Source organism: Citrus sinensis, chromosome 3 (assembly GCF_022201045.2).
Source record: "Citrus sinensis cultivar Valencia sweet orange chromosome 3, DVS_A1.0, whole genome shotgun sequence".
Taxonomy (NCBI): Eukaryota; Viridiplantae; Streptophyta; class Magnoliopsida; order Sapindales; family Rutaceae; genus Citrus; species Citrus sinensis.
The window spans coordinates 41,083,677-41,104,707 of NC_068558.1; the positions used below are offsets into that span (position 1 = coordinate 41,083,677).

Consider the following 21,031-nt stretch of genomic DNA (forward strand, 5'->3'; position numbering starts at 1 on the left):
CCCAAATCATAATGAAATAATTTTCTACATAAAACCCACATCTAACCCATTTTAATGATTTACCCAACCCAAACCATTTAATTTGGTTTGAGTTTGGATAAACCCATGGGTTGTGGGTTTATGGCCACCCCTAACATTGACCATATAATGCTTTCGGTGCAATGAGTGAAAAAGAGAAATTTTGGATGCTTTTATGTATTCTCGGATTGAAGGAGAAATTTTAGGATTGAAATTGTGGAGTGGTAGCAGGAGTAAATTTATTTACTTACACTACTGTGAGAGTGTGGAACGAAAATTAAAAATTATGTATTTATTTTATCTTGGATTGAGAGTGAATTATTTTAAATTATAAATTTATCATTATTTAAAGAATTGTAGTTTTTAATTATAAAGTGAATAAAAAAATATATTTGTAAAATAAATTATTTATTTTGTTATTAATTTTAATTATATAAATTAATAATTATTATTATTATTCTTAATCACGTGAATTATGATTTTTTTGTTAATTTTAATTATGTAAATTAAAAATTATTGATAAGAGCAGCATAATTGAAGCAATATTATTAAAAATATAGTACAAAATTGATATTTTTTAGAATAAATTATTTATTTTGCTATTACTTATTAATATTAAATAAGTATAATAATATTAAAATTAAATAAATATAATAATATTATATTTAAATAAGTCTAATATTATTATTTTTAATAAACAAAATATTATTAAATATTATAATGATATTATTTAAATAAATATGATATTTTTATTTTTAAATAAATGTGATATTATTTTTATTTTTATCAATATAATTATATTATATTTAATAAGAAAATGATAAAAAGAAAGAAGTGGCAGTAGATTTCTACTTTTTATTCAAAAAAAAAAATGAGACCCACAGAGTGGGAACCTAACACTCAACACTCTTCCTTAGATGAGTATTAAACGTTTAAATAGGAAAAATTCACAATTTTCACTCCCACTCCACAAAGTAAATATCATAATAACATTTGATAATTCTATGTATTTATGACGTCATATCTCATCAACTGATTAATAAAATTAAATGGTGATTATTTATGAAAGAACAAAATTTATTCATGTGAGTTATGGTTAATAAATTAAAAAATATAAAATGTTAAATTTTGACTATATACTAATTTTAATATCTAATAATTTAAAAGCTCAATAGAGCTATGACAAAAACTAAAAGGAGGATTCTTAATCCGACCCGGGATCTTAATCGGTTCAGGACTGATCCACTTCCAGCTATTACGCGTCAAACACCCATTTGACGATTGACGTGTCACGCCATCTCACTGTCCTCACAAGAAAACCCGTTACCTTCAAAATGCTCCAAACCCATCAACGCCGAATTCAAATCAATCCCCAACACCAAATACAAAGCAAAAACAAATAAACAAACGTCTGTTCATTCAGTCTGAAAAAATCAAAAGAAGTAAAAGGATTGGCGATGGCGATGGCGGTTGAAGGAGGAGGGACATTATCGGAGATATATCAAAGTGCGAAGAAGTTGCTGTTGAGAGCGAGAGACGGAGTTGAGAAACTGGAGAGACTGGAGAGCTCGACGTCGACTGGGGGATACGATTCGCCGGAGCTCTCCTTCGCCGTCAAGAAAGATATTTCTCAGATCCAGTCACTCTGCGTCGAGATGGACCGCCTATGGCGCTCCATCGCCGCCAAGTCTCAGCGCGATCTCTGGAAGAGGTACCTATTCATTTATTTTGCCACGTGGCACCGAATCAACCTTGTGTCGTGTCCTAATTGCTCTACGCCAGTTCGGTCGCAATTCTGTGCGTGAACCGCAATTTTTATACTGAATATTACATTATTGATTTTGTCTGAGCGACAAGGCATGCTTCCACGTTTACTTGTTGCTTAGTTTTATTGTTTTGCCTTCAATGTTAACAGTCTATATAAGTTTTATATGTGTTACAGGCATGTGTATATATGGAAGTACATCAATAGCTGTTCATGCTGTTGCTTGCTTGAGGTCGTTGGTATATTTGCATTTGGAACTAAATGTGCTTGGTGTGGGTTTGCTATGTGTGTGTGTGTGTTTGTTTGTGTTTGATGTTAAATGGAATCACCTTCTATCGAGTCAGTGCTGCAATTTGATTGCTCGGTGTGTTTTTATGTTATGTCATGCAGAAAAGTTGAACAAGTAGCAGAAGAGGCTGAATCATTGAAAGAGAGCCTCGATAAGTACTTTTTAAGAAATCAGAGACGGATAAATGAAGCTAGAGAGAGGGCGGAATTGCTTGGAAGAGCTGTATGTTTATTCAGTTTTCGTTAGAAGTTTTGAACGGAGTCTGTAGTGTTTTTCTTGTCTCGAAAAGAGAATTAGCTTTCCAATCTGATGAATTTCTTTTATGTTATAGAATGGAGAGTCGTCTCATATTTTGAGAATTTTTGACGAGGAGGCGCAAGCAATGCAGTCAGTACGCAATTCATCGAGGATGTTGCAAGAATCGTTTGCAACTGGGACAGCCATTCTTGCCAAATATGCAGAACAAAGGGAGCATCTAAAGGTATTGACACTTAAGCTCCTTGTTTACATGCACAGTTGCACACTAGAAATTTTTGCCAAGCTCACTCAAACTGTGTGCAAACAAAGTTCACTAAACAGGGTCAAATGAGAAATTTACATTCTTGTCATGGTTGTATTCTTAACATGATTAAATATTTAAATGAGAACAATGTTAGATCCTCAAAGCAATTATCTTTAATATTGATTTATACTACTGCTATAGAAATTGTAAGTGTTTGCAGCACCTGCACAAATGGCTGCAGAGAATTTAGTCTGTCTATGGTAATAATTTTAAAAGCTGGTAACTACAAATATTCAACAGTGGCTGACAAAAACAATCCTCAAGTTTTAAAGTAAAAGCAAACTTTGCTTTGAAATAATCAGTGACAACAATGACGTGAAAGTGTCACCAACTGTTTATATATAATATGTCCAATATTCCAGAATTTAGTTTCATAATGGCTGGCAAAGACTTGGTTTTTTTAAGGTTTAAAGTAAAAACGATCTCTGCTTTGAAATGATCAGTGGCAACAGTGATGTAAAAGGATCAGCAACTGTTCATATCTAGTATCTCCAATGTTTAGAATTTTGTTTAAAAGATCCGTTTCATCCATAAAAGAATTTCATTCTGAATAAGCAACTCAAGATTACACTTCGCAAGAACACACCATCTACCATTTCTCACAAATTTAAATGTCACAACCTATGATCCATTACCAATTGTGAGAAACGGCAGATTATTTGTTCTAATGAAGTGTAATTTGAGTTGCTTATTTAAAATGAAATTCTTTTATGGGTAGAAGGAAACTTCTAAACGAAGTTCTAGGAATCAAATTAGCTGTTTAGATTTGAATAGTCGGTGATGCTTTGATGTCACTGTTGCCACTGATTCTTCTCGAAAAGAAACAGATTTTTAAATGGTATTATAGAGGTCACAGAAACAAAATAGTCATGCTATCATTGATAGCACTTGCCACTGATGTTGATAATGAGTTTAACTGATTAACTTCCATCTTTGGTTCAGAAAGCACAAAGGAAAGCTCTGGATGTTCTCAACACAGTGGGTCTGTCCAATTCAGTATTGAGGCTCATTGAGAGGAGGAACCGTGTCGATACATGGATCAAATACGTAGGAATGGTTTCTACAGTGGTCATCTTATATTTCTTCTGGAGGTGGACTAGGTGATCCGATCTTCATACTTAGCCACGCATAGATCATTAATCCGCATACTTTGGAATGATTAAGTTTTGTTCTTGATATTTGCCCCATAAGAGGGTTAATGAGGATGTACAAGGCATTCTTTGATGAGAGACTATCCTCTTATGAGGATGTATAAAGCATTCTTTGTTAAAAGACTAACTCGTATAGGACGGACTCCCAAAGAAGGTTCTTTGCAATTCTTGGACATTTAGAGCGAAATTGACGAAACGTGCTAGTTGTTTTTGTATTTTGGCAAAAGGGAAATTACAGAGTTCGAAGATTCTAAGAAATGCGCCAATTTTGTTTTGTTGCAGAACGCAAAAACGGCCTGGTTGTGGACGGTTAAATCCGGAATTATGTAGTGGATTTGCAGTTATTGAAGGGCATGCTTGGGAAAATATTATCGTCAAATAAAATCAAGAACAATTATATTGTATCTGCTGTTTATGCGTCCGTACTTGAAGGTGTCCACGTGGCTGGTGTGTGTTTGTTAAACCAGTAAAATTAAGTAGTGCGAAGTTCTAATCGCCGCTCGTTGATTGTATTTTTTTAACTTTAAATAAATTATGAGAAAAGGCTTTGAATGAGTCGCAGATAAATTAAAGTTATTTTTTTTCTTCTTCTAAATTTATATCCAATGGTTCGGCACATGTTATTTTCTTTATTTTTAATGCACACGGTAAACTATTGATAGTATTTGGTGTAAACTCACTTTCAAATCGATGATGCTTCACGATCACGAAAGTCCAAACGACGCGCTATGAAAGTAATAGATAACCAGGATAAGTGGAAATGATAAACGAAAAAAATGAAGTGAAAAGAATTTTTCATTTTTAAGGGTTAAAAAATAAGAAAAGCTAATTACTTGATTAGTTGACTTGCTAAAAAATTTTCATGCAAACAAATGGTCTGGACTGGAATCCGTTCAAATGGATAGGAAGAAAATTAGAGTGTCGTAAAAGTACTGGAGTTTCAAATCCCCTCACGAAGTCACATGGATTAGAAGAAAATTGAATTGTTAGGCTAAATGAAAAAAAAAACAAAAACAAAAAAAGCTTAACATTTTTATTTTCTAAAAAAATGTTTTTCTCAGTTGTTTTGTTTTTTAATTTTAAATATATTTAAAATTTTGAAATCAATAAATGACTTTGAAAACTTGAGTATGCTCGAGATCTACTCAAATTCTTTTACATTATTACATTCGGGAAAATTTTGTGATGTCGTGATTAAAATTATAGTATTAATATTATGATAAACATAAATTTTAGAAATTATACACAAGACTAGTAAGTGAAATGTAAAATAAGTAGATTAATATAAGAGTGGTAAATAATGTTTTAAAATTACAAACAAAACAAACACTTATAAAAATAACATAAAAATTATAAATCAACATTAAATTTTAATGTAAAAATAGTTTATTTATTTAATTTATTCAAGCAAAGAAAAACTTTACTCATCAATTGAAAACAATGGGAATAAGTATTATTAATTGATTTAACCATGAATTTTATATTCATGTCAGGATATTTGTAAACTTTTTTTTTTCATTTTCTATCATAGTATTTGTTTACTATACAAGTTAATTAAGCAAACTTATTATTATTATTTATGTGGATCAAGCCAAAACAAAATAAATATGCATTTGAATATTACTAGACATATATGGAATATTAATACAATTGAATCTAACTTTCAGTTTTATACATAATTCATCTAGTTTCCAATTTTACTTCTAATACTAAAAGATCATTTGAGGTTGCTATCGAGAAGGTTTAAAATGATGCAAAATCACTTATATCACAAATAAAATTGAAAAATATGAAAAAACATTTTCCAAAATTTGATTTTGAGAGTAAGTTTTATCCTTAATAAAATTCCACATATATTATCACGTCTATTACATAACCACAAAAATATCATTATTTGATTTAGAAAAAAAAATAGTAAATATATAATGTAATCATTACTATAGTGAGTTTTTATTTTTTATTTTTCAACAACTCTTCTAATATTTACTTATTTTACATTCATTTACAACTCTTCTATTTTACTTTTATAATTTATATGTTATTTTACACTTAATGTTGATTTACAAGTTTTATATCACATTTGTAAACAAGTTTTACTTTATATTTACATGTATTATGTTTTATTTACTCAATTCATCTTTTATTTTATACTTAATGCTGATTTACAAGTTTTATATTATATTGATATACGTTTTTATTTTATTTACCAATGATATATCAACTTACCATTGTTAATTTACTTATTTTACCTTCAATTTGCAAGTCTTGTGTTCTATTTATATAATTTATTATGTTTTGTTTTGCATTTAATGTTGATTTATAAGTTTTATGTTAAATTTACACATTATATTTTATTTACACAATTTATGTTCAATTATAGTATATTATAGAATGACTCATTCGACAATACAGTACAAAATTATAAACATAAATAGATGTATCAAAAAGTCTTGTCAAAAAATGAATCCACCTTAATACGGACCTGTCTCATTGTTTTATAATTAAAGTTACACACTCTTACAATGAACTTAAAGAAATCGAATTCTCAACATCAATAATGAGTTGTCTATTACTAATAATAGTTTATTAAAAAAAATACAAAAATAAAGAAATATGACTAAATTGACTATGTAATTTTATTTTATTTTTAAAAAGAAGCATCTTTATTACAAAAGCAATCTCAAAACATATATTTTTTGTAGTTACAAAAAATCATGACCTAGTGGCGACCTAGTGGCGACCTGGTGGCGTATGTACAAAATCATAATATTTTTACACTGATTACATAAATTCTGTGATCACAGACCACAGTAAAACCCTGAAACCGCCCAACGGGGTTTTTTACCAGAGGAAAAGAGGGAGGTAAAGAAAATGACTTTTTAATATAACGGCACGGGTTTAAGCCGAAAACGGTGGAATCAAATCATTGACACGTTCGTGCGATGCCTTCACCCCTCAGGCGAACCAGACTCCCGCATGTGAATGCCACGTGAACGTAGCTTGTTCACACAATTTTTACTCCAATGTCCAAATTACCCCTTATCTTTTACTCATTATTTTTTTTTCTTTTTAACTTCGCCAGATTTTGAAGTCTATCACGTATTGCGGATTGCTGCCCTCGCTTGACGTGTTTTTTCTCTCTCTCTTTTTTTTTTCCCCCCTCTCCAAACTATTGTTTCCAATTTTAACTAAATATTGTTTTATTACGAACATCAACTTAAAATTTAGGTTAGTTAGACACTTAGCCACTTCATCCTTAAAGTCAAAGTATTCATATCTATCTGTCTATGGTGAATAATTTTTTTATTTTTTAAACTACGAACAAGTTATCTTTTTTTTTTTTTTTAATTTTCCAATATCACTATTTATCCACTTTTACTTTAATTATTTCTTCTGCCTAAGATGATCAATTTAAATTAAAAATGGGATTTTGAAATTATTTACTAAAAATCATGATTGTTCTTTTGACGTATTTGAATAAAGTTTATTTGAAAATATTAATGTATAAAAAAAAAATGTGCTGGAAGATTACGACAATGGAAATGTCGTCTCTGGTAAAATGCTCTGATTCAATCAATCATCAGCAAATGCGGTTCGTACGTTGGCAATGGAACTCGTGATCACACAACCGTGAAATGTCCTTCATTTGGGAGTCCACGTTAATCGCATGTGGGTCCATGTTGAGTGCTTTTGTGCTTTACAATTGAAATAGACAGACAGACTGATGACCTGACAATTTCGAGCCTGATAAAGCCCCTTCATCAACTTGATCAGAAGGACAGCTATTAATAGAAAAAAGCAGACTAGTACTAATCGAGAAGTCAAACAGATAAAAACTAAAACTAAATAATCCAATCTCCTAATTCACTAAATTATTTTATTTCTATTGGTATAATTAATTGATTGATTAATCAAACATGGCTTAATAATTAAATAGTTTCAACAGTGTAAGTTGAACCACGTGTCAAGCAAAAGCAACCATCATTTATTATAATTTTTTTTTTCGAAAAAGGAAAAATCAAAAAACACAAGGCAAGTTGATGCCAACAGGATCTGATCCGGAAGGGTAACCGAGTCATTTCGCAGTCATGCATGCCTCAATCCGGATTGCCTGCCCGCCCCCACGTTGGAAAACCAGGGACGCATCGATAAGCAGTTTCAACACCCAAAACACAAACTTGGGGGCGGGAATTGCAAAACGAAATAACAGCTTTTGCTTTTGCTTTAATATTTTTCCGTTTGTTTTCTTAAAAAGAAAGAAAAAAAAAAAAAATACTCCCAGTTCCACAATAGAGCCCCTGGTTTTGCCTATTTCTTTAATCCTTTTACGCAGACTCATGATAAATATCTCCATCTATCAGTCGGTCCATACGGTTTCCTTCCATCACCAACCCCACCAACGAAAACAAAAAAACAAACCCCCTCTTCAGAAATATATTTATAATTTTCTTTTTCTATTGAATTAACCTTGTTGGGTATAATTTGCTAATTAATCAAAGATCGATCTATGACGACGGAAGCGGTCAGCAAGGTTGGATATGCGCATAGTAAGGTTGCTATGAAGAAGAAGAGCGGTTATCGTAGTCGATGCAGGAGAAGAAATCACGACAGATATGCACCCGATAATAAAACGGTGCCGATGGTGCTGCAGCGTCTGTTTCTTTCTTGCAAAGACGTCTTCACAGGCCCTGGAACCGTTCCCGCTCCTTCTCATGTCCAAATGTTGTGCTCTATTCTTGGTAAGTGTTTTTTTTTCTTACACTTCATCATTTCTGGTCCAATTTTCTTGTTTTTCATTTGGCCGCTGCACTCGCATGACATGTATGTTGTGAAATCTGAACCCATCATCATCCTTCATCCATGCACATATATATTATCAGTCATGAGAAATTTTGAATCAGCCATTCAAAAAAAAAAAAGAAAAGAAAAAAAGAAAAGGAAAGATTCAATATTATCAAATCAATACCATTTTGTTTCATGAGATAATCTGTGAAGGATGGGAAAGGAGCACTGCTCCTTAATTCATTTCATGTCACGTCTGTGTTTCAATCAATTGTAATAATACATATAGCCACGTAAAAAGCAAGGGGCAATACTCTTTACAGCACGAAAACCTTCTCAAAAAAGGGACTTTACTTTATTGGCAGTAATGAATTGTTTTGAGCAATTCAATTCATCAGTGCACTTATCATGTTTACGTAGTTTGTCAATTTGGTTCCGGTTTTTGGTTCTTTTTATTGGATTCAGTGCCGAAATGTCATGTGTGTTCATAGGACGTACTGGTAAAAGGATTAGAAATCTGTACTGGATTTTTTTTTTTTTTGGGTTTTTTTTTGGGGTGGATGGGGTTATGGATCTAAGTGGATGGTACCAATTTTCAAAAATGTAGTTTAATTAACTTCCCAGTTGAAATTACAAAACCAAACCATCCGAAATGGATTCTTCGAGAAAAGGTGGGTGCAGAAAAGAAAGTGGTTGCTTCTAGGTGAATCCAGATTTTTTTCACGCGGACACATGGTACCTTTTGGTTGATTACCCAGCCACAGTGTTGCTTGAGGGGACAAAAATATCATATTTGTTTTTTGTTTTTTTTCCAAATTCCTTTTTAATTCGGAACTCAATCTCATGGGATCCTACTCAGCAGCCATTGTGATGATTTTTCTCACCAGACGACGCAAAAATCTTTGCATTAGAAAGGATACATAAGCACATTTGCCTACTGTTGCTACGTGTACTTGTGCAATGGTTTGGTTGCAAAACTGGAAGCATTGGCACATTATATATATGTGTGTGTGTGTGTGTTTTTTTTAATATGTATAAATGCATGGATCATGACACTTGGCTAAGTTAAAATTTCCATTTTCTCGTGATCATAAAGATTGCAAGTGACTCAAACAAGCTTTTCTTTTTCTTTTTAAATTTATTATGCTACAGATGATATGAAGCCAGAGGATGTTGGGCTTAGCAGTAAGTTACAGTTACTTAGTGCCAAAGATGCAATGAAAGGGACGCCAATTGTCACATCCACTACAATATACAAATGCCAGAATTTTTCGGTAAAGACATAGGCTATTCATATTGGGCTAAATTAAATTCTTTTATTATCTTATACTAATTTGTAAACCATAGTGCAAATTTGATTTAGAACTTGATAGATTACCTTTTGGATTCTCTTTTGTGCAGTTGTGTCTTTTCTTTCTTCCTCCAACTGCTGTGATCCCCTTGCACAACCATCCGGGAATGACTGTTTTTAGCAAGCTTTTGCTGGGGACAATGCACATAAAATCGTACGATTGGGTCGATCCTGTTGACGCAAACGATTCTGCAGCCCCCACAAAACGTGAGTACCGCTTACCTTATACATATATGTCCATGTATAATGCACACACAAACACACACACACATATCAAAACAACTCAATAACTTGAGTGTGCTGGCTCGGACTAGGATGATCATTTGTGACCGAAAGTGATGATTTAATTAATTTGCAGCGCGATTGGCGAAGTTGGTAGCCGACAGTGATTTCACAGCACCTTGCAACACTTCTGTACTATATCCAACAACAGGAGGCAATATCCATGAATTCACAGCCATTACGACATGTGCCGTGCTCGATGTGCTTGGACCTCCCTACTCTAAGGACGATGGTCGGGACTGCTCATATTACAAGGAGTTGCCACTTCCCGCGGTTCCAAGTAAGCGAAACAAAACCTCTTTTAAACCTTAGAGTAGCGCTTTCAGAGATCTTACCAATTAAACCCACCGATTTTGTTCATGCAGATGGAGAGAATCAGGAGGCAAAAGAGGATGATGGTGGTGAGAGTTGTAGGTGGTTGGAAGAGATTGGGGTGCCAGAGAACTCACACATGGATGAAATTGAGTACTTGGGACCGCAGATAATTGAGTAGTAGCTGTAACTAGCTTCAGCCCACAGTCGCTTGATAGAAAAAAAATGTCAACGCATTATCTTCTTTTGTTTCATAGCTAGTCAATGGTTTGTATTTATATATACACATATATTACGTTGTTTCCTGACCTGAGTTTTCACTATGTTAATGGCAAAATTTCATTTCTTTTTCTTTTTTCTCTTTAATCTCGGTATCTTTTATAACTTGATTACTTGAGTACACTGTACCATTGAAATCATGGTTCATGCCACAGTTCCCTTAGAGGAAGGTCCAAACCCGGCTTAGGAGAAATGGAGGTTTGGGCTGTCGAGCGCGCCGAGAAGTGCTTAATATTACATCAATGGGCCGGGCTTGAAACCGAATACTACACATTTCCATAGAGGCAATCCTGATCAGTAATTAACTTGGGATTTTGCATTCAATGATTGCCACAATAATTTCAGCAAACTTTTCAGAAGAACCTTAATTGATAATTGTCATTTTGCAATCATAGGTTAGTTGATAGATATACTATGGGCCCTGAAAATTAATCAAAATATCAAACATTGTATGCTTCTAGGTTGGAAATTTCTCAAAATAATAGAAAAATAACCTCAAAATCAATATTTACATGTGAAGATCTGTTTCGTTAACAAGTGCGATGGGCTAAACGGAGGGAGCCAGGAATTTTAAGCTGTTCATATTTGACGCCCTAATTTTGGGGTTTTCTAAAAGGGAAAAACTTTTGAGCTACTCACTAGCTTATACCTTGACTTAAACAGTCTGCGTAATTACTAATTAGTAGCCATCAATAACTGTCAAAAATCAATTTTGAATTTCGATATTTTTGAACGCATTGGTGTTATGTGTTTCTCTATACGCGTTAGTAAATTTGAGATGGTGTAAATTTGTAATACACTAATAATATCTTCTTCATTTTTCTTTCTTTTTCCCTTTTTTTTCCCCCAAAGAATCTGATTCAATATATTTTGAAATCAATCCAATCTATTTCTATAAATTAACAAGATCAAATGGACTATCCAATGTTCATTCACTAGGAATGTCATAAAGGTCCCTCTAAACTAGAAAGTTACTCAAATCTATGGCCAAAATAAAGTCTTCTTATAATTAAAGAAACAACCCATCTTTTTTTAAGATCTTCTGACAATGAATTTTCAATTATGATGGGGTTTGAAGTTTTGAAATTTTCTAAGAATTATTAACAACTGAAAAGAGAAAGCAAAAGAAAAAGGACGATGTGATATGGCGTGGGACATGGACTTCCCACCACCTTTGCATTGCCATCATGCATAAAAAAAAGCTCTCAATTTTATGCTTAGCTTGTTCTTGTCTTCTTTCTTTTATCACTTCTTTATTACGTGGGTCTTGAATTCTCAATAGTTTCTAATTGTTACAAAACTCCATGAAAATTGCTTTCCCTATTGTAATACCTCCATTAAGGAGAATGATGGGTTAAAAATGTACCGACAGATACTGGAAAATTATTGAATGAAGTAATCAACATGATTGTTCACTGACAATATTATATATTTACGGAATAATGATAGCTGATTGCTTTGGATTGTTTTAGATGTGGTATTAGCCTACTGAGCATATTGGTATATATTATTATTATTATTATATGAAATACAATTGCCTTTTTTATTAGCAAAAGACTTTCGGTTAAGATTTTGCTTAATTACACGATTGCATCGTGATTGTTTTTAAGCTTCATCATTCAATTCCAAAACTTAACGTAACAAAAGACCTTAGTAACAATACTATTTTAATACCCTTTTTTTTTTTCCCAGTCACGTGAGTGTATATGATCTCCATATCTTTGGTACTATATCTAAAAAAAATTTCCAATCAAATTAATTAGCAACCGCAGCTACATTTAAGAAAAGTGTTATGAGCCGTTAGGATTTAATCTAGTAGTTAAAACACAACCCTCACAATTGTGAGATTATGCGTTCGAACCGTCACAACAACACATTGTGGAGGTTTAATTTTCTTCTCCAATTTGAGTGAAAAGCAGTCTCATAAAAATACGGGTTGTCTTTATCCCATAATTATTTGATTGTAAATATCAGTGTACTAATGTCATGAAATACAAGTAAATATGAGTTGGTCCAGTTGGAATATGAGCAATAATGTCGTATATATATATATATATATTTTTTCAAAAAGCAAAGTGTTGTGCAATCCACTTGATATTACGACAATCACTCGCACACTAATGAACAACTAGTAAATTCATTCACTACAGAACAGAATTTAAAAGAAATAACACCTCAAATCATAAATATTTAAAAAGAATCATTTGAAAAAAATCTTAAAAAGTGTTCGGCAATCCACTTGTCATTGAAACAATCACTCACACACCACTGATCAACTTTAATTTTGTTCACTATGCCGAGAAATAGAATTTAAAAATAACAACACCTCAAAATCATACATATTTGAGAAGAATCACATGAAAATTGAGCAGGTCAAATAGTTGTGTATAGAACAAATTTTTTCATGAGACAGGCTGGATAGCAAGAAATGGAAGCCAACTGTGAGTTTCGGTCTTTCATAGAATTTGGCCCTGACGTGATCACATTCACTATTCACGTACCCATATTATCATCCCAGTGGGCACTGGCACTGCTGAGTGCTGCCCCAATAGAACAAAAAAAAAAAAAAGAAAAATAATCATTCCCACTTGCTCAATATTTTATTCTTTTCATTTTAATTGTCTTTTTCCCAAGTAAATAAAAACCTTTTATGCATTTAATTTTGCTTGTCTGGTGGATGAGGTGGTTCATCACGTTCAAATGTTCAATCAATGACCATTTTATCGCAAATTCCATTGCTTATAATTGTTGGAACCAAACAAATCCCTGGTGCCTGCACTAACACCTTAGCTTAATTTTCAATTAAGGCGGTTTTCAACAACTTATTCAACTTTATTTTTAAAGAAAAAGAAATCCAAGTGTTTTTCTCACAAATTGATTGCTTAAAAATACTTAAGAAAATTACCTACAAATAAATTAACGATAAACATTTAGTACTAACTTATGATTTTTTTTTTGGGGGGTGGGGTTCTAATAAAATTTGGATTATTTGGGTTTTATATCTGAGAAAAGTTCAGTTACAACGATTGACAACTATATACCCTTAAATAACTATTCTCTAATTTGGATATTTTTATATCTTAATGAGTTCGTGTTGATTTGCCAATCTTACAAGTCTTTATTTTACAAAATATGGATATTTAGATTGAAAAAAAATATATATATCTATGACAGTATGAGTAGTGTATATATTATACAAGATATTTTAAAATTTAATACTTTAGTTGAGAAATGCCATCACCCTCAACTACTCGGTTCCAAGAATATTATTGCGTTATTTAATATTCTGTTATCAATTGCTTTATTAGGAAGAAATAATGAAAATGGGACATCCATTGCTAAAGTACAACACAACATTGTTGACAAGTGAGTCCCTTGAAGTGACTACTATTTTTTTTTCTTCCTTAATAAAGGACGAGCTATCAGCTATGTGTATGTGGTTTTGCCGTGCAACCCAAGTTTCAATGTCTGTATCATTTATAGAAACATCTGTAAATTTTAAGAATCCAGAGGGCTAAAAAATTCTTTCTTTTTTTGCTTTCGTAATTTTTCATCTGTGAGGATTATTTGTTAATATAGGAATTTTCATCCCTCCTGAATATTTCCAACATGCTTCTCAAATTGCATGAGTGTTGGATTCATCAACTTATTATTATTATTATTATTTGTTTTTTTTTTATCATCAATTGATGTGCAAAAGGGTGATGTTATAAGTTATCACGACCTCTTGAGAAAAAAAAAAAAAAAAAAAACTTTAAACTCAACGCGAAATGAAAAATGTAAGGAATCAAATCGAATTGTCAAAATGAAATGAGAGGCGAACAATTTTTACTGTTAAGAAAAGAAGCAAAGGCGCCAAAAGCAACGGACGGAACATAAAAGTGGGTCCCACGTTTCGGAGGGACAAAACCAGAGAAAGCCAAAGCCCACCCCACAACGAAAGTGATGCCAAAGCTTACAATTTGTATTACCTTAAAAATTCTGTTCGGTTCATTTAAATTTTATTATTAAATCATTTTCAAAATTCCAAATTTTATAACCAAAAAATTCGCTGCATGCAGCGAGAAAGCAGCAAGTGAAGAATAAAGGGTTCCCCCCGTCAGCAAGAATCTTTTCTTTTTTTCGCTTTTTTTTTTCCCCTTTGTTTTTTAAGAAAGCAAAAATTAAGAGAGCATTAGTTTTGCTGTCATGATAAGTATGGTGTTCAAGAGAGAGTGTCGGCTAGTGGGAAGTGTTTTGTCATTCAGTCATTGTGTTTGCAATTTTCTTTTGAACCCGTGTCAATAAAATGTCTTGGCTTGTGAACAGAAACTGAAATTGAGCTTCTTTGTGTGTCAGTGAGATTTACAGTGTCTGTGCATTGAATGTATGGTTGCTAAATTTTTGCTTTTTTCTTCTTCTTCTTTTCTTTTTTTCCCCCCGAAGAGGATAGTCAAGAAATATGAAGAGATTATGACTTGAGAAATTTTTTTTTTTTTTTTATTTGAAGTGATGATCTGAATTAACTGGGCTTTGGTTTATATGGTAGAAGTTTTGTTCTGTTTTGTGAGGGGATTTCTTCATGAGTTAGGCAAGGAATTAATTCGTTTTGAAGTCAGAATTTATGTGTTCAAAGTTAGTTTCAAGTGACCTTTCTAAAGTCTTTAAGGTATATTGTTGGAAATTAGCTGGCTTTTTTGTTCAATCAGTCTCTCAAGAGGTAAGCTCCTTATGATCCTTTAGAAGTTTTTAGTTATGATAATGTCGAATGATAAATTATCTGTAATTTGTATAATGTTTGCAGAGTTTCTGTTGATCTTGGGAGCTGGCGCTTCTGTAATTGAGAAGCTAGAGGCATCACTCTGTTATCCCAGCGGATTTTTAAAAGCTCTAGAATCCCTTTGTGATTTTCTCTAGTGTTCGTTTTTCTATGCATTGATGGCAAGAGCATCCAGATTCAGTCAGTGTACTCTTCTGGTGCTTGCTTATATTTTGCTTCAGGTCAATCATTCGGAGCAACTGCAGTCTTCTCAGGCTCAGACCCTTTTGAGGATTCAAGGGCTTTTAAACAATCCAGCTGTTTTAAGCAGCTGGAATATCACCACTGAGTTCTGCAATACAGAACCAACCTCGTCTTTAACTGTAGTATGCTACGAAGAGAGCATAACCCAGCTGCATATAGTCGGCAACAAGAGAGCTCCTATGTTGCCTCTAAGCTTTTCCATGGATTCCTTTGTGACGACTCTTGTTAAGCTTCCGGACTTGAAAGTCCTCAGGCTGGTTTCTCTAGGTCTATGGGGTCCCTTGTCTGGTAAAATTTCACGTTTATCGTCACTGGAAATACTTAATATGAGCTCAAATTTCCTGAATGGTGCTATACCTCAGGAGCTTTCAATTTTAACTAGCCTTCAAACACTCATACTTGATGAAAACATGCTTGCTGGTCGCGTTCCAGATTGGTTGGGTTCATTACCGGCTTTGGCTGTTTTGAGCTTGAGGAATAATATGTTCAATGGGACTTTGCCTGATTCGTTTAGTTACTTGGAGAATCTTAGAGTTCTTGCGCTTTCAAACAATCACTTTTACGGAGAAGTTCCTGACTTCAGCGGTTTGACTTACCTTCAAGTACTTGACTTGGAAAATAATGCTTTGGGACCTCAGTTCCCTAAAGTTGGTAAAAAGTTGGTTACAATGATACTGAGCAAAAACAAGTTTAGGTCTGCCATTTCTGCTGAAGTGAGTTCCTATTATCAGCTTCAGCGGCTAGATCTCTCATCTAATAGATTTGTTGGACCATTCCCTCAAGCACTTTTATCCTTGCCTTCTATTACTTATTTGAATATTGCTGATAACAAACTCACCGGGAAGCTTTTCGATGATCTTTCTTGCAATCCCGAACTTGGATTTGTGGACTTGTCATCAAATCTGCTGACTGGACAGTTGCCGAATTGTCTACTTGCAGGTTCTAAAAACAGGGTTGTCCTGTATGCCAGAAATTGTCTAGCAGCTGGAAATGAAAATCAACACCCGCTTTCCTTTTGTCAGAATGAGGCTTTGGCAGTGGGAATTTTACCTCTGCAAAAGAAGCAGAAACAAGTTTCCAAAGCAGTTCTTGCGTTGAGTATAATAGGAGGAATTATTGGGGGAATCTCACTGGTTGTGATAGCTTTCTTGCTTGTTAGGAGAACTAAGTCCAAGCAAACAATGAAGAAGACTCCAACAAGATTAATTCAAGAAAATGCTTCAACTGGGTACACCTCGAAGTTCCTCTCAGATGCAAGTAAGGCTTCATCTCCCCTTAATCCCCCTGCCAAGTAATTCCCATTCTGTGTTTCTGTTGAAATCAAGCATGAATCTGGGCACACCTCAAAGCTGCTACTGGAGTCATGCATTGTGCAAGCTTTAATGTATTTATGCATGTGTCCACACACGATGTAGTGTTGCATTTTTAGGACATAGGACCATAAGTTTTAATTGAAAGGCTGTCTTTGAATACTCTATTTTGATCATCCAACTTGAAGCCCTCACATAGAAATTATTGACCAGTCAGTTGCAAGAAATTGAGTGATGATTGTGTTCTTGTCTTAAAGCCAGTTAATGATATTCTTGAACTGTTAAATTTTTGTCCAAGTTTTAAGCTATATTAAAATTGACCATATGATCATTTGTGCCCCCTGAAGGATATATTTCTCAAACAATGAAGTTGGGAGCACTTGGTCTTCCCGCTTATCGAACCTTTTCCTTGGAAGAGCTTGAGGAAGCTACAAACAACTTCGACACCTCTGCTTTCATGGGTGAAGGTTCTCAAGGGCAGGTATGCTACTCTGGTATAATATACATATGATGCCTACTTTCATGTCGCAATGATGCACAGTATGACAGTTCTGATAAAATTGTATTTTCCCTTTGCGTGATCCGTTCAAAGAACGGAAAAGGAAAAGTTGGTCCAGCATTTCTCTACACCTCACATATTTTATGCTTGCAGATGTACAGGGGTCGCCTGAAGAATGGTACCTTTGTTGCCATTAGGTGTCTTAAAATGAAAAAATGCCACAGCACTCGAAACTTCATGCACCATATAGAGCTGATATCAAAACTCAGACATCGTCATTTAGTCAGTGCTCTTGGACACTGCTTTGAATGCTACTTTGATGATTCAAGTGTTAGCAGAATATTTCTCATCTTCGAATACGTTCCAAACGGCACACTAAGGAGCTGGATATCTGGTAATTCATGAAAATCTTTGATTCATTTCTCAGGGTGGAGGATATAAAGTAATTGAAGCCACTCTTTTGTACTCCTCTGCTCTATAAGCCGGCTTTATGGGGTCTTCAAAAGTAGCTGTGAATTTTTTAACCTTGATCCTGCGTGTAGTCATTGAATAAAGTAATCAATCAGGCCAGATAGTCAGTTTCCTGCAAGTAATTAATTTACTTAAAGAGAATAATTCGTGGTTTTTAAAATATGTTGTTCAAAGTCATCAAGAAAAGACCGAATCTGAATCATGTTCCATAGTAATCACAAGAAATTACTATTTTATGTCATCCATCCTGACTGCTTGTTATATCCAGTTAATTAGATTTTGCCTTTATGTTCTGGCTGGTTTCAAAGTCTTAGATACTTATGTGCAGAAGGGCATGCCCACCAATCACTTACTTGGACACAACGTATATCAGCTGCAATAGGGGTGGCAAAGGGCATACAATTTTTACATACAGGGATTGTGCCTGGTGTATTTTCAAATAATTTGAAAATAACAGACATTCTACTAGATCAGAACCTTGTTGCAAAAATTAGCAGTTATAACCTGCCTTTATTAGCAGAAAATGCCGAGAAGGTAAAAAGTAGAGAATCTTACTTTGCATCATTCTGTCCATCTTTTCCAGTACCATGCACTTTTCAGTTGATTTGTAGCTTGCTTCATCTGTGCAGGTTGGTCATGTAATCCCTTATTCTGGATCCATAGATCCTACAAATAGTGCAAGGTAGGTAATAGCTTCAATATTCTGACAAATGTTGTTGCAGTTCATTAGAAATATTAAAAAACAAAAAAGGAAAAACTAAAAAGGAAGCCTTAATGGGCAACTAAAATTGCTAAAAAGAATATGTTGGGTATAAAAGGTATAAGATCATGCACTAATAAATCATGCTGCATGAATATCTACTGCTATGAGAAAATAAGTGATGACAATCTTCAAATTTCCTCAAGTTTCTGCTCTTAGAATTTTCTAGTCATACAATTCTACCAAAACAAATTCATTCTGATTTAAATTGATGTAAGAACTGTTCTCTCTACACTCTTATTTGGCAGGGGGAAACTTGAAGAAAAGATTGACATTTATGACTTTGGATTAATTTTACTCGAAATTATTGTTGGGAGGCCATTAAAATCCAGGAAAGAAGTGGATCTTCTGAAAAATCAGGTAATGGTTCTGCTTGTTTACATTACTTTCTTTCAAAAATCTTTCATATCCATTCTTCTTTCTCAGTCATTATATAAAGAATTCAGAATGCCGGGGAAATTTGATCACTCTTTGGTGCACAGCTAACACAGTAACACCCTAGGATTTGTGTTCTAAAATTGCGTCTACTCAGGCTCTTCTAGATTTATGCCAACTCCACTGCTAAAACTTGAATGTTTCTCTTCTTTGCATCCTTAGTCTGGTGGCTTACAACTATGTCATGTTAACATTGACCGAAACCTCTTCATGATTACAAGCTGGTTACTCATGACAGCATACCTTTTGACTTTCTGTAGTTACAAGCTGTCGTTACTGCTGATGAATCAGCACGACGGAGCATGGTTGATCCAGCAGTTAACAAGGCATGTTTGGATGAGTCACTGAAGACAATGATGGAAGTCTGTGTCAGGTGTCTGCTTAAGAACCCAGCAGAGAGACCTTCAGTTGAGGACGTGCTATGGAATTTGCAGTTTGCTGCTCAAGTTCAGGATGCATGGCATTCTCAGAGCAGTGAAGGGTCTCCAATCTCACCTCCACGGCCATCACGCCAACACCTTTCCTTTCATTAGTTGCAACATTCAGGTTCTCACACTGCTATATATATACCTGTTAACAAATCTTTTGATATAAATACACATCTTATTTCCTACAAACTCTCCAGTAAATGTTGAGTTTCTGGTCTTCAATCTTGGCTTTACATTGTGCCTAATGATTTGAAACAAAAAATTTGAAATGCAGGACATGCTGTACATGGCTTGGTGACAATTGTGCCTGAACATTTTCTATCACTCCTACCTCTTTCCTTCCATGTAATTTTTGCGACAAACAACTCTAAAGTTACAGTTGAAGATAACATTTTTCAGGGAGACCAAAAGCTAGCTGTCTCTTGTTATGCTAAACATCTTGTTTCCAGTTCACGACAGTGGGATCCCAGCACATATCCTGGATTATAGATCAATGGTTGCAGGTCACGTATCCCAGTCAAATCATCTATGCATTTGTTTAATATTTTTCCTCAATGATGATCAATGGGGATATGTTGTCTGCGTCCATTACTCTTTCTTTACTATTGTAAGGTGCAGCTAAAAGTAATGATGTACAAGCTTTTTCTATGTTATTGTATACAAATATCTAAGCCCAATGTTTTGGCAGGAGATGGTTGTTCACTTTCGAACGTTTTGCTTCTTTCTGGGATCCGGGTTGAATCTCAAATTTTTACAATTTACAACCTCAAAATCGTTTAGCCGTAGGTGTGGCCTGTCAAAATTCAAGTTTCAAGATCAGTCTGTTTGAATAACATTCAGTTAAAAGCTACAAGTTTAGTGAGATATCATCAACCTAAACCGAATTCCGAGATCCATCTGCAGCCATTAATATTCCATCCAACTTACAATGCAATGGGCGTATCAGATATTGCCAGGACAAGAAGTCTCCATTCACTCATTAGACTAAGACAGGATTTTATCCCATGTCTTATCGCGTCTGCTCACTTTTTCTATGCAATCGCTTTCCTGGCTCATGGCCCCCATAATTCGCGGTCCTCAATGTCAGTTGTCATCCTCTTGATTACCTTTATATTTCATTTCTTCTTCAAATAATAATGTTTCAAGGTTTCATGTCCATGGATGTCCACACGCTCAAGCTCGAGGAAACTCCAAAAGGGAGGTAAAAGGAAAATGAGGTTGTAATGGAGAAGAAAGGGAATTTGGTGAAAAAATAATCACCATAAAACACAATGCAAAATAAGAGTTGCTAAAAGACGGCCATTCACAACATTCAAAAATCCCACAAAACAATTC

The 21,031-nt window shown here is 34.1% G+C and overlaps 3 protein-coding genes and 1 long non-coding RNA gene across 5 annotated transcripts; 3 read left to right on the forward strand and 1 right to left on the reverse strand.

Moving 5' to 3' along the window:
* Nucleotides 1–1,314: 1,314 nt before the first annotated feature.
* On the forward strand, nt 1,315–4,340 carry LOC102609665 (membrin-11). Its single transcript, XM_006479097.4, has 4 exons — nt 1,315–1,729; nt 2,174–2,294; nt 2,404–2,553; nt 3,577–4,340. Exons 1-4 carry the CDS (start codon nt 1,476–1,478, stop codon nt 3,736–3,738), a joined length of 687 nt encoding a protein of 228 aa, XP_006479160.2. The 5' UTR covers nt 1,315–1,475; the 3' UTR covers nt 3,739–4,340.
* Nucleotides 4,341–8,048: 3,708 nt separating this feature from the next.
* Nucleotides 8,049–10,864, forward strand: LOC102609978 (plant cysteine oxidase 1-like). Its single transcript, XM_006479098.4, has 5 exons — nt 8,049–8,524; nt 9,720–9,841; nt 9,969–10,125; nt 10,277–10,480; nt 10,566–10,864. The coding sequence occupies exons 1-5, from the start codon at nt 8,293–8,295 to the stop codon at nt 10,691–10,693; spliced, it is 843 nt and encodes a 280-aa protein (XP_006479161.2). The 5' UTR covers nt 8,049–8,292; the 3' UTR covers nt 10,694–10,864.
* Nucleotides 8,307–10,050, reverse strand: LOC127901443 (uncharacterized). 2 transcript variants are annotated; one of them, XR_008053590.1, is made up of 2 exons: nt 9,946–10,050; nt 8,307–8,637 (listed from the first exon to the last, which is right to left on the reverse strand). It is a non-coding gene; the product is annotated as an uncharacterized LOC127901443 (long non-coding RNA). The 2 variants fall into 2 exon arrangements; XR_008053589.1 differs by lacking the exon at nt 9,946–10,050 and adding an exon at nt 8,752–9,287.
* Nucleotides 10,865–14,765: 3,901 nt separating the features above from the next.
* Nucleotides 14,766–20,406, forward strand: LOC102610286 (probable inactive leucine-rich repeat receptor-like protein kinase At3g03770). Its single transcript, XM_006479099.4, has 9 exons — nt 14,766–15,490; nt 15,575–17,050; nt 17,451–17,584; nt 17,756–17,996; nt 18,402–18,607; nt 18,703–18,755; nt 19,082–19,193; nt 19,529–19,814; nt 19,971–20,406. Exons 2-8 carry the CDS (start codon nt 15,709–15,711, stop codon nt 19,799–19,801), a joined length of 2,361 nt encoding a protein of 786 aa, XP_006479162.2. The 5' UTR covers nt 14,766–15,490; nt 15,575–15,708; the 3' UTR covers nt 19,802–19,814; nt 19,971–20,406.
* Nucleotides 20,407–21,031: the final 625 nt, after the last annotated feature.